The sequence below is a fragment of the Schistocerca gregaria genome, chromosome 1 (assembly GCF_023897955.1).
Source record: "Schistocerca gregaria isolate iqSchGreg1 chromosome 1, iqSchGreg1.2, whole genome shotgun sequence".
NCBI lineage: Eukaryota > Metazoa > Arthropoda > Insecta > Orthoptera > Acrididae > Schistocerca > Schistocerca gregaria.
Window position 1 is genome coordinate 232,779,354 of NC_064920.1, and position 12,985 is coordinate 232,792,338.

Here is a 12,985-nt window from a genome sequence, read left to right on the forward strand (position 1 = left end):
GGGTCCGGTATACAGTTTTAAACTGCCAGGAAACATCAGCGCACACTTCGCTGCAGATTGAAAATTTCGTTCTGGTAACAGGATTCATGCTAACGTCACAGAAGTTATTTGTGTGATTTTCTGAGATGTTTCGGATATTCGGAAAATGTAATCAAGCTACTGAAAAAGGTAGAAATGCTATATAATACAGTAAGTCTATAAAGAAAAAACCTGCGATGTTACTGTGGAATAATAAAGCATGAATGTTGGTTTCGTGCTACTGATTACCCTCTTAAAGTTATATGCTGCAAGATTTAGTTGTTTTTACTGTGTATAAATGTAGGTCTTACATAAGATGATTGCAAATAGTCATTTCTACAAATAAGCCATCTATTTGATGAGAAGACATAGCCAAAAGGTACTGTTTCCTCAAACTAAACGAATACATTATCTCTTTGTATTCCGGTCCCACAAATAGGACAAGAAAAGTAACGAGAGATGTTCCCAACTACGTTGTAACTTTCTCTAGCTCGACGAAGGGCGTCATTTCGACATTATGTCTACTCGAAAATCTGGAAGAAAAATTCTGGAAATATCGATTCGTGCTATTTCACGCACCATTTTGTTTACTATTTATGATACCTGGGAACTTATTATAGAGATAACAGGAATATATAGAGATAACTTACGTTCCAAATGTTTCGTAACTACTTTTTTAATATTAGTACAAAGGAAATAAAAACGTGCACAAAGTAAAACAACGCATAGCAATACACAGTGGTACGTTTCTTAGCTACAAGACACGTATTTGACAAGCAAAATAATTTTTTTCGCTAGCTATTCTAATGAACAAACAAGGTTAATTACTAATGACACGGCACTTAATTTCAATGATCTGACACATCCACGCACGTTCTGATACATAGTGAACTACCTCCCTGTTTTACACTATTTACGTTGTAGCACCGTATTCTTTTCATATCCATCTCCATGACTTCCATTACATCTATATATGACGGTAGTATCTGTTCCCTATAGAACAGTTACCGTTGATGACTATGCAGCTTTGCTAGAAATGAAATGATAATTAAATGGACACCCTATCTGCAAATAGCCGTTGATGTACTTCGTTGGGGACATGTTGAAAATGTGTGCCCCGCCCGGGACTCGAACCCGGGATCTCAAGCTTACATGGAAGATGCTTTATCCATCTGAGCCACCGAGGGCACAGAGGATAGTGCGCCTGCAGGGAATTAATTATCCCTTGCACGCTCCCCGTGAGACCCGCATTCCCAACATGTCCACACCACTACATTCGTAGTGATGGCCAAACATGTTATTAGGCCACACCACTAAATTCATAGTGCGCCTAATAGATGTTTGCCCATCACTACGAATGTAGTGGTGTGGACATGTTGGGAATATGGGTCTCACGGGGAGTGTGCAAGGGTTAAGTCCCAGCAGGCCGGCACGGTAGCCCAGCGTGTTCGTTCAGAGAGCCGGTTGGCCTCAGTAATAAAAAACTGAGTGGAAGGATTAACCACCGAACTTGAACAGGATGTATTTCGACGACCGCAACGACCAAACACAACGATAAAAACAATGGATAGAGCGTCCGCCATGTAAGCAGGAGATCCCGGGTTCGAGCCCCGGTCGGCGCACACATTTTCAACATGTCCCCAACGAAGTACATCAACGCCTGTTTGCAGATAGGGTGTCTATTTAATTATCATTTCATTCCATTATATCTATAAATGTTAATTTTTCTTCCATGCCTAAAAAATAACTTTCCCCCTGTGGGGAAAGTGATGTGCGTTTTCTGAGTCACCTCAAAATTAGTCGTCCTGAACTACTTGTTAATGATTCTACTTGTTCTAGGTAACTGAGGTTTCTCGAGGAACAGTCACTGTGCTATGGGATGAAGCTGAATATCCTAAGTGGACACATAATCTTTGGCAATAATGCGACCTTGCAGAGTAACCATGGGGCCCATGAATTATAACTATATGACTGCCCCAATCATCAACGAATCCCTGTCATGTCTTTTTCCGTAGTCCAGGTTTTAAGCTTCACCTCGACCTATTCCTGTTACGGGCGTTTGTATCACTGATGAGTGGTTTTGGAGTTCCAGCTAGCCCTGCAATTTGTCCAATCCCTGGAAGTTCGGTGGCATCTGCCCGCGCCATAGCTTTTATTTTACTCTCAAACGAGCACGAAACCAATTACATTACGAGACAGACGGAGTGTAGACTTTGAAACAGTATAGTATTATCTCTTCCCTAGCGTATTTCAAGAGTAGTATTGTAACTAACTATAATGTATGTTGTAATTACAATGCAAATAAGTTAAAGCTGTGCCAGATTTCGAAATACAATATGGTCACAGAAAAACATGCTATTGAGATTTTAGGTACAGAGAATGAGTCACAATGTCGTATTTAGGCCATGCGAACACAGATCACTAATAGAACAATGGCTGAAGCGACTAACGAGAGAGTTGAGCTTCCGTGAAAGCTTGCTCCAATCTTTGGTTCTACATTTTCTCAAGAGAATGAACTTCCACTTTCGGTCCTAGGAAGGCATTACGCTTCCAGTGTACAGATCATTTTCTAAGTAAGGCGAAGCTGGTGAAGAGAATATTTATTTTTCTTAAGCATCTGTACGGTGCCGATATTTTTGAGCCTCTTAAGTGACTGATGATTTTTTAATAAACTGCAATCCAGAAACCTGAGACAGACTAGTTTAGAGAAATGCAAACTAGTGTCAGCTAGATTTTTTAGGGTTGTAGCGAAACTAGTATAAAAATTAGCACAACTTACTATCGGATGTAGATCACTGATAGCGACATCTGATTTAACCGATGTGAGTCTGAACGATGTTTCAGAACTTCCCCCTTCTCCACCCCCCACTCCCGTCCTTGTGGCAGGTAAATAATGGATCCCAAGCAGAAGCTATGTATGGTATCGATTTCTTTGTGAAAGACGTCTCAAACTGTCTTACATTTAAAGAAAAGCTAAAGTGTGTATTCGAAGATGGTATCACTGACAAGAGTAAATGGCGCATATGTGAAGTGTACAGAAGGGGAAGTGAGCACTGAACAGAAACAGCGCAAATCCACGACCACTGGGACGTATCGACAACGGGTCTGCGTTTACGTGTGTCACAGACCATGGGTCTACGGGATATATTCCATGTTGAACTGCAAATACTGCCAGCTCCCGAGTATTTGGATGCAGGTTGTCCGTGCAGCTTTCTGCGCTTTTTGATGAATTAAGTGGATTTACAACAATATGACGCTTGAAGCCTTCTGTAACAACTGGAAAGAATATATGATTACGTAGGCTTTCCCGGCGTAATAAGTCATGAAAGTCTCTTCGGGTTTGCTGCCGGATGCTAAAATCAACTTGACTCGATATTTCGGCGATCCAACTGGTCGCCATTTTCAGGAGAATGCTGCTTCTGCTGATGAGTCCCGCTGAGAACTGACGCCAGGTTGCAAATCGACGTCCTATGTAGGCCACCGTTCAGTACACGGCGCATGCGCCGCCCGTCACGGTTTCTGCCTTCCAAAACAGGGAGGTGGGGCCTCCCTTAGTGAAACATTGCTGGCAACGATATATCGCAATCAAGGCCGCACCGAAGAACGTTCAGTTTTGATGCGAGATAATACAGGATTCCACTTTTTGCTGAGAGGAAACCCATTGTCTCTGTTGATTAAATTATCAGCCAACCTAATTTCAATCGCCTCTTTATAGACACTGTTCTAAAACCGGAAATGTTGGCAACCACAACAGTTTCCTCAAATTTCAATTCCGTGTCAATGTGGGAAAGCTTACGTTGGCCGTTCTATTCGCACAGTGCATGACAGGTGTGTGGAACATCGCCGTCATACGAGGCTACAACAGCCGGAAAAATCGGCGGTAGCAGAACACTGCCTAAATGAGGGACACAAAATGAAATTTGAGGAAACTGTTGTGGTTGCCAACATTTCCGGATTTTGGAACAGTGTATATAAAGAGGCGATTGAAATTAGGTTGACTGATAATTTAATCAACAGAGACAATGGGTTTCCTCTTAGCAAAACGTAGAATCCTGTATTATCTCGCATCAAAACTGAACGTTCTTCGGTGCGGCCTTGATTGCGATATATCGTTGCCAGCAATGTTTCACTAAGGGCGGCGCCACCTCCCTGTTTTGGAAGGCAGAAACCGCGATCGGCGGCGCATGCGCCGTGTACTGAACGGTGGCCTACATAGGACGTCGATTTGCAACCTGGCGTCAGTTCTCAGCGGGACTCATCAGCAGAAGCAGCACTCTCCTGAAGATGGCTACCAGTTGGATCAACGAAATATCTAGTCAAGTTGATTTTAGGATCCGGCAGCAAACCCGAAGAGACTTTCATGATAGAAAGAATATGTTTCGTTTAGAATACAGTATTGTGAAAAGGCACTGAAATGCGCTTATCTATTATTAAAGTATGCAAGACAAAATACAGTTGACTATACAGAAGTTTTGACTCGTCTGAAAACGTGAAACGTCGACACGAAAAAAGTGAATGAAAAACAACAAAAAATGACCATGATTTGCCGACAGTGAAATGAAAGGAAATATCCGAAATACTGTGTGTTTTAAATCTAATTTTGTAAATCAGTTGTCAGTTTCCTGCGTGTAAGTAGTTAGTGGGATTTCAAACAAGACATGCAACATTTCCTGTGAACAATGTAAATCGTTTCCAGTAAAATTGTGTATTTTGGATTAACCAGGGTTGTCAGTTACCCATGCAGTCCCGAATAATCGGGTGATTTCTGTAGGTTAATTCTTTCAATGAACTTAGTTTGGCAGTCACACTTATTTCTTTCTACTTCGAAAAACAACATAGGATAAACTTAACTGTATGTGTGTCTCCTAGAGACAAACCTTTCTCGATTTTCAGTTTATTGTATCGAGATATGTGTTGTTAACTCGCAGAATATACACGAATGACAAGAAGTGACAGAAAACAGAAGATGATGTATTTCAAACAGTTCTAGAGTCTTTCTCTCTCTCTCTCTCTCGTTTGACGCCTCAGTATCGACAACGTAAAATACGGAAATATTAGCTAAATGACGAACTTTGTTCGCGTGCAGTGGAAGCAGTTTCGTTCCGAAGGCAGCTGCTCGCTGTACGAGTGGCGCGGCGACAGGAAAGCCTACATGGTAGAGAACAGAGACAGGCGGAACAGAACGGCCCCATATTGTCTCGGGCGTAGGGGTCGGCCGTGGGACGTGCACACACACGGGGACACAGCACACAACACACAGCGGCGGCGCGGCGGGCGCCTACCTTCTTGAAGTATCCTCCGTGGAGGCGCATGTGGCCGTTGAGCGCGGGGATGTTCTTGAACTTGCGGTGGCAGAGGTTGCACTCGACCGGCTTGGGGTCCGGGCCGGCGTGGTGCGCGCGGCTCGCCGCCGCCCCCGGCGCGCCGCCGCCTCCGCCGCCTCCGCCGGTGCCGCCTCCACCTCCGCCGCCCGAGCTCTGGCCACACAAGAAACAGCGCGCGTCCAGCACAGCCGACCCCTGCGCCCGAGCTCAGCTGCGCACCTCTACCACCCGCGGCTCACATTGCACACAGTGATCATCTCGTTTACCTTGTCGGACAGTGCTAGAGTAGCGGACTTATCTGCTTCCATTAATATTACTTTCCTCGAGACCGTACTGAAAGCCGAAGTTGCACAAGAGTAACAACAGAGATGGAGAGATTCATACCTCATAAATTGGTAAGAGATGGAACTGATCCCCCATGGTGCACAAAACAGGTCCGAACGCTATTGCAGAGGCAACGGAAAAAGCATGCGAAGTTCGGAAGAACGCGAGATTCCGAAGATTGGCTAAAATTTACAGACGCGTGAAATTTGGCACGGCCTTCAATGCGAGATGCCTTTAATAGGTACCACAACGAAACATTGTTTCGAAATTTGGTAGAAAATCCGAAGAAATTCTGGTCGTTTGTAAAGTACACAAGCGGCAAGACGCAGTCAACACCTGCGCTGCGCAGTGCCGATGGTACTGTTACCGACGACTGTGCCGCTAAAGCGGAGTTACTGAACGCAGTTTTCCGAAATTCCTTCACCAGGGAAGACGAATGGAATATTCCAGAACTTGAAACATGAACAGCTACTAGCATGAGTTTCTTAGAAGTAGATACCTTAGGGGTTGCGAAGCAACTCAAATCGCTTGATACGGGCAAGTCTTCAGATCCAGATTGTATACCGATTAGGATCCTTTCAGATTACGCTGATAAAATAGCTCTCTACTTAGCAATCATATACAACCGCTCGCTCATCGATAGATCTGTACCTACAGATTGGAAAATTGTGCAGGTCGCACCAGTGTTTAAGAAGGGTAGTAGGAGTAATCCATCCAACTACAGACCTATATCATTGACCTCAGTTTGCAGTAGGGTTCAGGAGCATATACTGTATTCAAACATTATGAATGTCAATTCAATTCAATGTCAATTCAACTAAGTACCTGGGAGTTAAAATTACGAAAAACTTCAACTGGAAAGACCACATATATAATATTGTGAGGAAGGCGAGCCAAAGGTTGCGTTTCATTGGCAGGACACTTAGAAGATGCAACAAGTCCACTAAAGAGACAGCTTACACTACACTCGTTCGTCCTCTGTTAGAATATTGCTGCGCGGTGTGAGATCCTTACCAGGTGAGATTGACGGAGGACATCGAAAGGGTGCAAAAAGGGCAGCTCGTTTTATATTATCACGTAATAGGGGAGAGAGTGTGGCAGATATGATACGCGAGTTGGGATGGAAGTCATTAAAGCAAAGACGTTTTTCGTCGCAGCGAGATCTATTTACGAAATTTCAGTCACCAACTTTCCCTTCCGAATGCGAAAATATTTTGTTGAGCCCAACCTACATAGGTAGGAACGATCATCAAAACAAAATAAGAGAAATCAGAGCTCGAACAGAAACGTGTATGTTCGTTTTTCCCGCGCGCTGTTCGGGAGTGGAATGGTAGAGAGATAGTGTGATTGTGGTTCGATGAACCCTCTGTTAAGCACTTAAATGTGAATTGCAGAGTAATCATGTAGATGTAGATGTTTTAAACAGGTCTCAGACGCCACTTTTGAAGGCTAAGTATAGCGCCGCCACTTACCGGAACTTCATGAATCTATAGGGGAATTTCCAAGAAGTCGCACAACAAGTTCTGCATGTTTTCAGATATGTTGCATTGCTTATTCAGTGCCCGTGGTATATGAGATATGTTGCGACTACAGCGTCAACTAAGCAGTAGTTCCTGTAAAACTTCGCAGTGTACATCATTGGACCTTTGTGCTGTCGCTACGAGGATTAGTGATAAACTGTCCACTATCACCTCGAAAAAATAAATCTATGAAGTTAATTTGTTGTCAATTTCTAGATGGACTTGTGCAGTCGTAGTAACATAATAATCTCTGCGCCACAGTACCGCAACACGCCGCTGGAGGAGCGAAACCAAAATGGCATAATCGCTTCTGCGTTATTTCTGTCTTGCTACGACTGCACACGTCTATGTGAAGACGAAAAATTAACAAGACAACTTTATTTTTTTCGAGATGGTAATTAAAACTTCGTGACTGACCACAGAATTAGCGTCGAACTGGTTAAAAATCTAATTGATCGATACTTTTAGACTGAGGTGATAAAAGTCATGTGATACCTCCTAATATCACGTCGGACCTCGTTTTATCCGGCATAGTGCAGTAGCTCGACATGGTACGATACTCGTGGACGCAAAAAGTTGATAGAAATCCCCTGCAGAAATACTGAGTCACGCTACCTCTACAGCCGTCTATAATAGAAAAACTGATACTGGTGCAGTGCTGACCTCTCGATCACGTCCCACAAATATTCTATGGGATTCATGACGGGCGATGTGGGTAGCCAAATCATTCGCTTGAGTTGTCCAGAATGTCCTCCAAACCAGTCGCGAACAACTGTGGCCCGCGGTGACTTGATGCACTGTCATCCATAAACGTTCTATCGTTGTTTGGGAACATGAAGTCCATGAACGGCTGCAGTTGATCTCCAGACAGCCGAAAATAACCAATTCCAGTCAATGATCGGTTCAGTTCAACCAGAAGACCCCGTCCATTCCATGTAAACACAGCCCACACCATTATGGAGTCAGCACTAACTTGCATTGTGTCTTGTTGACAGCTGGGGCCCGTGGCCTCGTGGGGTCTGCGCTACACGCGAACCCTACCCTTAACTCTCACCAACTGAAATCGGGACTCATCTGACAGCCCATGGTTTTTCAGCGTCGTCTGCTGCCATTGCTCATCAATTTCGGCACACTGTTCTAACGGATACATTCGTCATACGTCCCACATTGACCATCGGCCATTGCGTTGTCCAGGGTGATAGGTGATGCCTGAAATTTGGTACTCTCGGCAAACTTTTGACACTGTGGATCTCGGGATATTCAATTCCCGAACTGTTTCCGAAATGGAATGTACCATGCTTCTACCTACAGTTAGTATTCCGCGATCAAAATCTGTTAATTCCCGCTGTGCTACAATAATCACGCCGGAAACCTTTTCACGTTAATCTCCTGAGACATCTCCTTGTGTAGGCAATACTACCGCCATGTGTGTATGTGCATATCGCTATGCCATTACTTGTCACCTCAGTGTATACTGAGACATATATTACACAAGGTCATACGTAAAACTGCATCGCTCAAGAATAGTAACTCAGCTTATATACATGCAACTTGCCGCAACCCATGGACCAGTATTACTGTTCTCTGGTGTGCAGCTTGCCTTCCATCTCTTCGATGTGCTATGTGTTCATCACTTCCAACGGGTGTTAGGGCGATCTAAATATCACACACTAAAGCAGGCTCCGATCTCATCACCAAGGAAAAAGTTTAATTTCAGCGGACGGGTATTGGGAAAAAAACAATGTCGTTTTCGGGTCTTTGTAGCCTGCAGTCACATGTTTCAGAACGATGTCCCAACACAAATACAAGTTCACAACAGCAACAGAAAGGCGTTTGACATTTAAAAGCGTTATTATTCACAGAACTTTCTGAAACAGTCGTCCCTTAGATCCTCGCAGAATTATCTACAGTTTTAGTTCCGGAATTACATACTCTGTGGACAGGTTCGTCTTCATAACTTTTGCCAAAAGGTGCAAGTTTCCAGTTCTTGAATGTACGTGACACGTAAGCTAAGAATTTTTGTAATCCACGAGCGAAACATGTAAAAAAGAAGCATTTCATTATTCTCAGTAAAGTGAGTTGAAATACAGCACTAACTAGATATTCATGTGATCAGCTGTTATCAGATAGCGAATATAGTCAGCCAAATGTTTTCCGTTGTTAGCATAGGAGGCGTAACAGCTAAATATACCGTAACGTGCTTGCGTATTTAGTGTGTTACTAGAACAACTACCTGTTACCGAATGGATACGAAGCATCCTCTTCGTGGGTATTCCCCGCCTATTTACAATCTTAAGTCCTTGAAGAACTCTAAATAGGTGGCCATTTCATAGTCGTTACATTAAGTCTTCCGCCTTTTCAATGAAAACTTTCATTAAACGTGCCTGTGACCTCAATCGTAAGGCGAGTCTTTAGACTACAAGTTATTCTACCTTAGCGTGCTGTCTACCTCTGTATTTTATCCGATGAAAGTATTTAGCATTCTTCCAAACATGGACAAAGAATCTTAAAAAAACACTACGATTTTTTTTTTTTTTTTTGAATTATGAAACGTCAGCAACGAGAGATGGTTGGTGACTCACTGTAACTGCGTTAGGTGTGTCCTAGATATGGAAAAAACATCAATGTCGATTCGCATTCGTTATTGGCAAATTCTGATCGAGGCGAGAGCGGACGCGGCGGATAAAATTTTATTTTCATTTCGAAGCAGAAATTCATGTTGTAATAAGCGTCAAATTAGCTGGCCGCTGACGCAGCAGAGATCGTCATAAATTCATACTCCAACAAAAGATGCCTAACGAGCGTGAACGGGGAGGATCATAAGTCGAATTCAAGTGCGTGAAAGCAATCAGTGATATAAGATACTCTATTGTTATCTTACGGTGCTTTGAAAGGTTATAAATATGAGAAATTCTCCCATAAAAGAGTGAGAAACGAAGAAAAAAAACTAGAGTTTCCAGGCGATCGCATCTCTTCTTGCGCTCGTTGTCTCATTCATTGCAGAAGGCTGGATAGTCATTTCTTCAGACAGACATATGGGAAAGCACGGATGTCGCTAAGGAAATGCATAAATATACAGTTGTGGCCCTGACAACCAGGTGTGTGTGTGTGTGTGTGTGTGTGTGTGTGTGTGTGTGTGTGTGTGTGTGTGTGCGTGTGTGTGATCAAATATGTATGAATAATGACAAAATTAGTTTCGGCAGATGACCCGTTTCCGAGTATGATCATTGTCTAAATCCTTATGAAACTACACATTGTATTGTCAGAGTTGCTGAGTTGGACTGATCAAACTCAGCGGATTAGGGTATGACGTCACCTGTGCCCTTTCAAAGGGACCATCCCGGCATTTGCAGGGAGCGATTTAGGGAAATCACGAAAAACCTACACTACTGGCCATTAAAATTGCTAAACCAAGAAGAAATGCAGTTGATAGACGGGTATTCATTGGACAAATATATTATACTAAAACAGACATGTGATTATATTTTCACGCAATTTGGGTGCATAGATCCAGAGAAATCAGTACTCACAACAACCACCTCTGGCCGTAATAACGGCCTTGATACGCCTGGGCATTGAGCCAAACAGAGCTTGAATGGCGTGTACAGGTACAGCTGCCCATGCAGCTTCAAAACGATACCACAGTTCATCAAGAGTAGTGACTGGCGTATTGTGATGAGCCAGTTGCTCGGCCACCATTGACCAGACGTTTTCAATTGGTGAGAGATCTGGAGAATGTGTTGGTCAGGGCAGTAGTCGTATTTTCTGTATCCTGAAAGGCCCGTACAGGACCTGCAACATGCGGTCGTGCATTATCCTGCTGAAATGTAGGGTTTCGCAGGGATCGAATGAAGGGTAGAGCAACGGGTCGTAACACATCTGACATGTAACGTCCACTGTTCAAAGTGCCGTCAATGCGAACAAGAGGTAATCGAGACGTGTAACCAATGGCACACCATACCATCACGCCACGTGATACGCCAGTATGGCGATGACGAATACTCGCTTCCAACGTGCCTTCACCGCGATGTCTCCAAACACGGATGCGACCATCATGATTCTGTAAACAGAACCTTGATTCATCCGAAAAAATGACGTATTGCTATTCGTGCACCCAGGATCGACGTTGAGTACACCATCGCAGGCACTCCTATCTGTGATGCAGCATTAAGGGTAACCGCAGCCACAGTCTCCGAGCTGATAGTCCTTGCTGTTGCATACGTCGTCGAACTGTTCGTGCAGCTGGTTGTTGTGTTGCAAACGTCCCCATCTGTTGACTCGGGGATCGAGACGTGGCTGCACGATCCGTTACAGCTATGCGGATAAGATGCCTGTCATCTCGACTGCTAGTGATACGAGGCCGTTGGGATCCAGCACGGTGTTCCGTATTACCCTCCTGAACCCACCGATTCCATATTCTGCTAACATTCATTGGATCTCGACCGACGCGAGCAGCAATGTCGCCATACGATAAACCGCAATCGCAATCCAAGTCGGAAACGTGATGGTACCCATTTCTCCTCCTTACACGAGGCATCACAACTACGTTTCACCAGGCAACGCCGGTCAACTGCTGTTTGTGTATGAGAAATCGGTTGGAAACTTTCGTCATGTCAGCACGCTGTAGGTGTCGCCAAATTTTAATGGCCAGTAGTGTAGATGAGGATGGCCGGACGCGGGATTGAACCACCGTCCTCCATAATGCGAGTCCAGTGTGCTAACCACTGCGCCACCTCGCTCGATGTCAAAAGTGTCCGTAAACCTCTATGTAGTGCAGTATTACTATTAGACGTCACGAGAGCAGTCCCACCGGTATAAAAGGAGACGTAAAGTACTGTTTTGTGTTTTTAGTAAGGAAGAAACGGCAGAAAGGAACGGTCAAGAGAGCTCAGAGACTGGTCACTGGATGTCGCCTAAGTTAGAGGTCCACCAGGAATATTTGAACCCTTCTCAAGCTGCCCCAGTCGACTGCTGGTGATGCGATTATGAAGTGGAAACGCGAGGCAACAGCCGCAGCTCAACCAAGGCCAGGTAGACATCATGTACTGACGTTTAGGGACCTCGAGAACTGCGAAGGGTGATTCTAAAAAATCACTCGTGAGTTCCAGAGTGCTACCAACACGTGCGAGAGTAAAAGAATCGGGTGCAATGGTCGACTCACAAATTTCCGTAGGCAGCAACGATTGGGGTAGTGTAAACCTTGTGGCAAACCGATGGAAGGGTTAGGGTTTGGCGAATGCCTGGACAACATTACCTGCCTTCGTGTGCAAAGATGACAATGATGTACGAAGGGGGAAGTTTTACGGTATGGGACTGTTTCTCGCTGTTGGTGTGTCGTTCCCTTATTGTACTTAAGAAAAGGCTACATGTGAAAGGATAAGAACGCATATTACAGCATTGTGCACTGCATGCAATAACACAGCTAGGGGACGGTGATTGATTGTATCCGTATTACACTGTCATAAAGCACCATCTGTAAGAGAAGGGTTTGTGGACATAACATTCCTGAACTGGACTGGCTTGCAGCGAATCCCGACCTGAACCCTGGTGAACAAATGTGGGATGAATTAAAACTTCGTTCCAGACCCCAACGACCAACATCACAACTTTCTCTGGTTTCGGCTCTTGAGGACGGACGGACTGCCATTCGTCCACAGACATTCAGACACATAACTGAATGCGTCCTTAGCAGAGTTCAAGCCGTCATGAAGGTGAAGGGTGGAACATTCCATATTAATGTCCACTAACAGGTCTACTGATATTTTTGATCAGATAGTTTATTAATGAATGAATATCAAA

General features: G+C 44.2%; 1 protein-coding gene across 2 annotated transcripts in view; it reads right to left on the reverse strand.

Moving 5' to 3' along the window:
* LOC126338532 (serine-rich adhesin for platelets-like) overlaps positions 1–12,985 on the reverse strand; it is a 2,400,280-nt gene that overhangs the window by 120,277 nt on the left and 2,267,018 nt on the right. The window contains exon 9 of one of the 2 annotated variants that reach the window (XM_050001561.1): positions 5,301–5,495. The exons of the other annotated variant lie outside the window; for it this stretch is intronic. Within the exon in view, the coding sequence (XP_049857518.1) occupies positions 5,301–5,495 (195 nt within the window). The remainder of the gene's footprint in view (positions 1–5,300; positions 5,496–12,985) is intronic. 2 annotated transcript variants of the gene reach the window in all.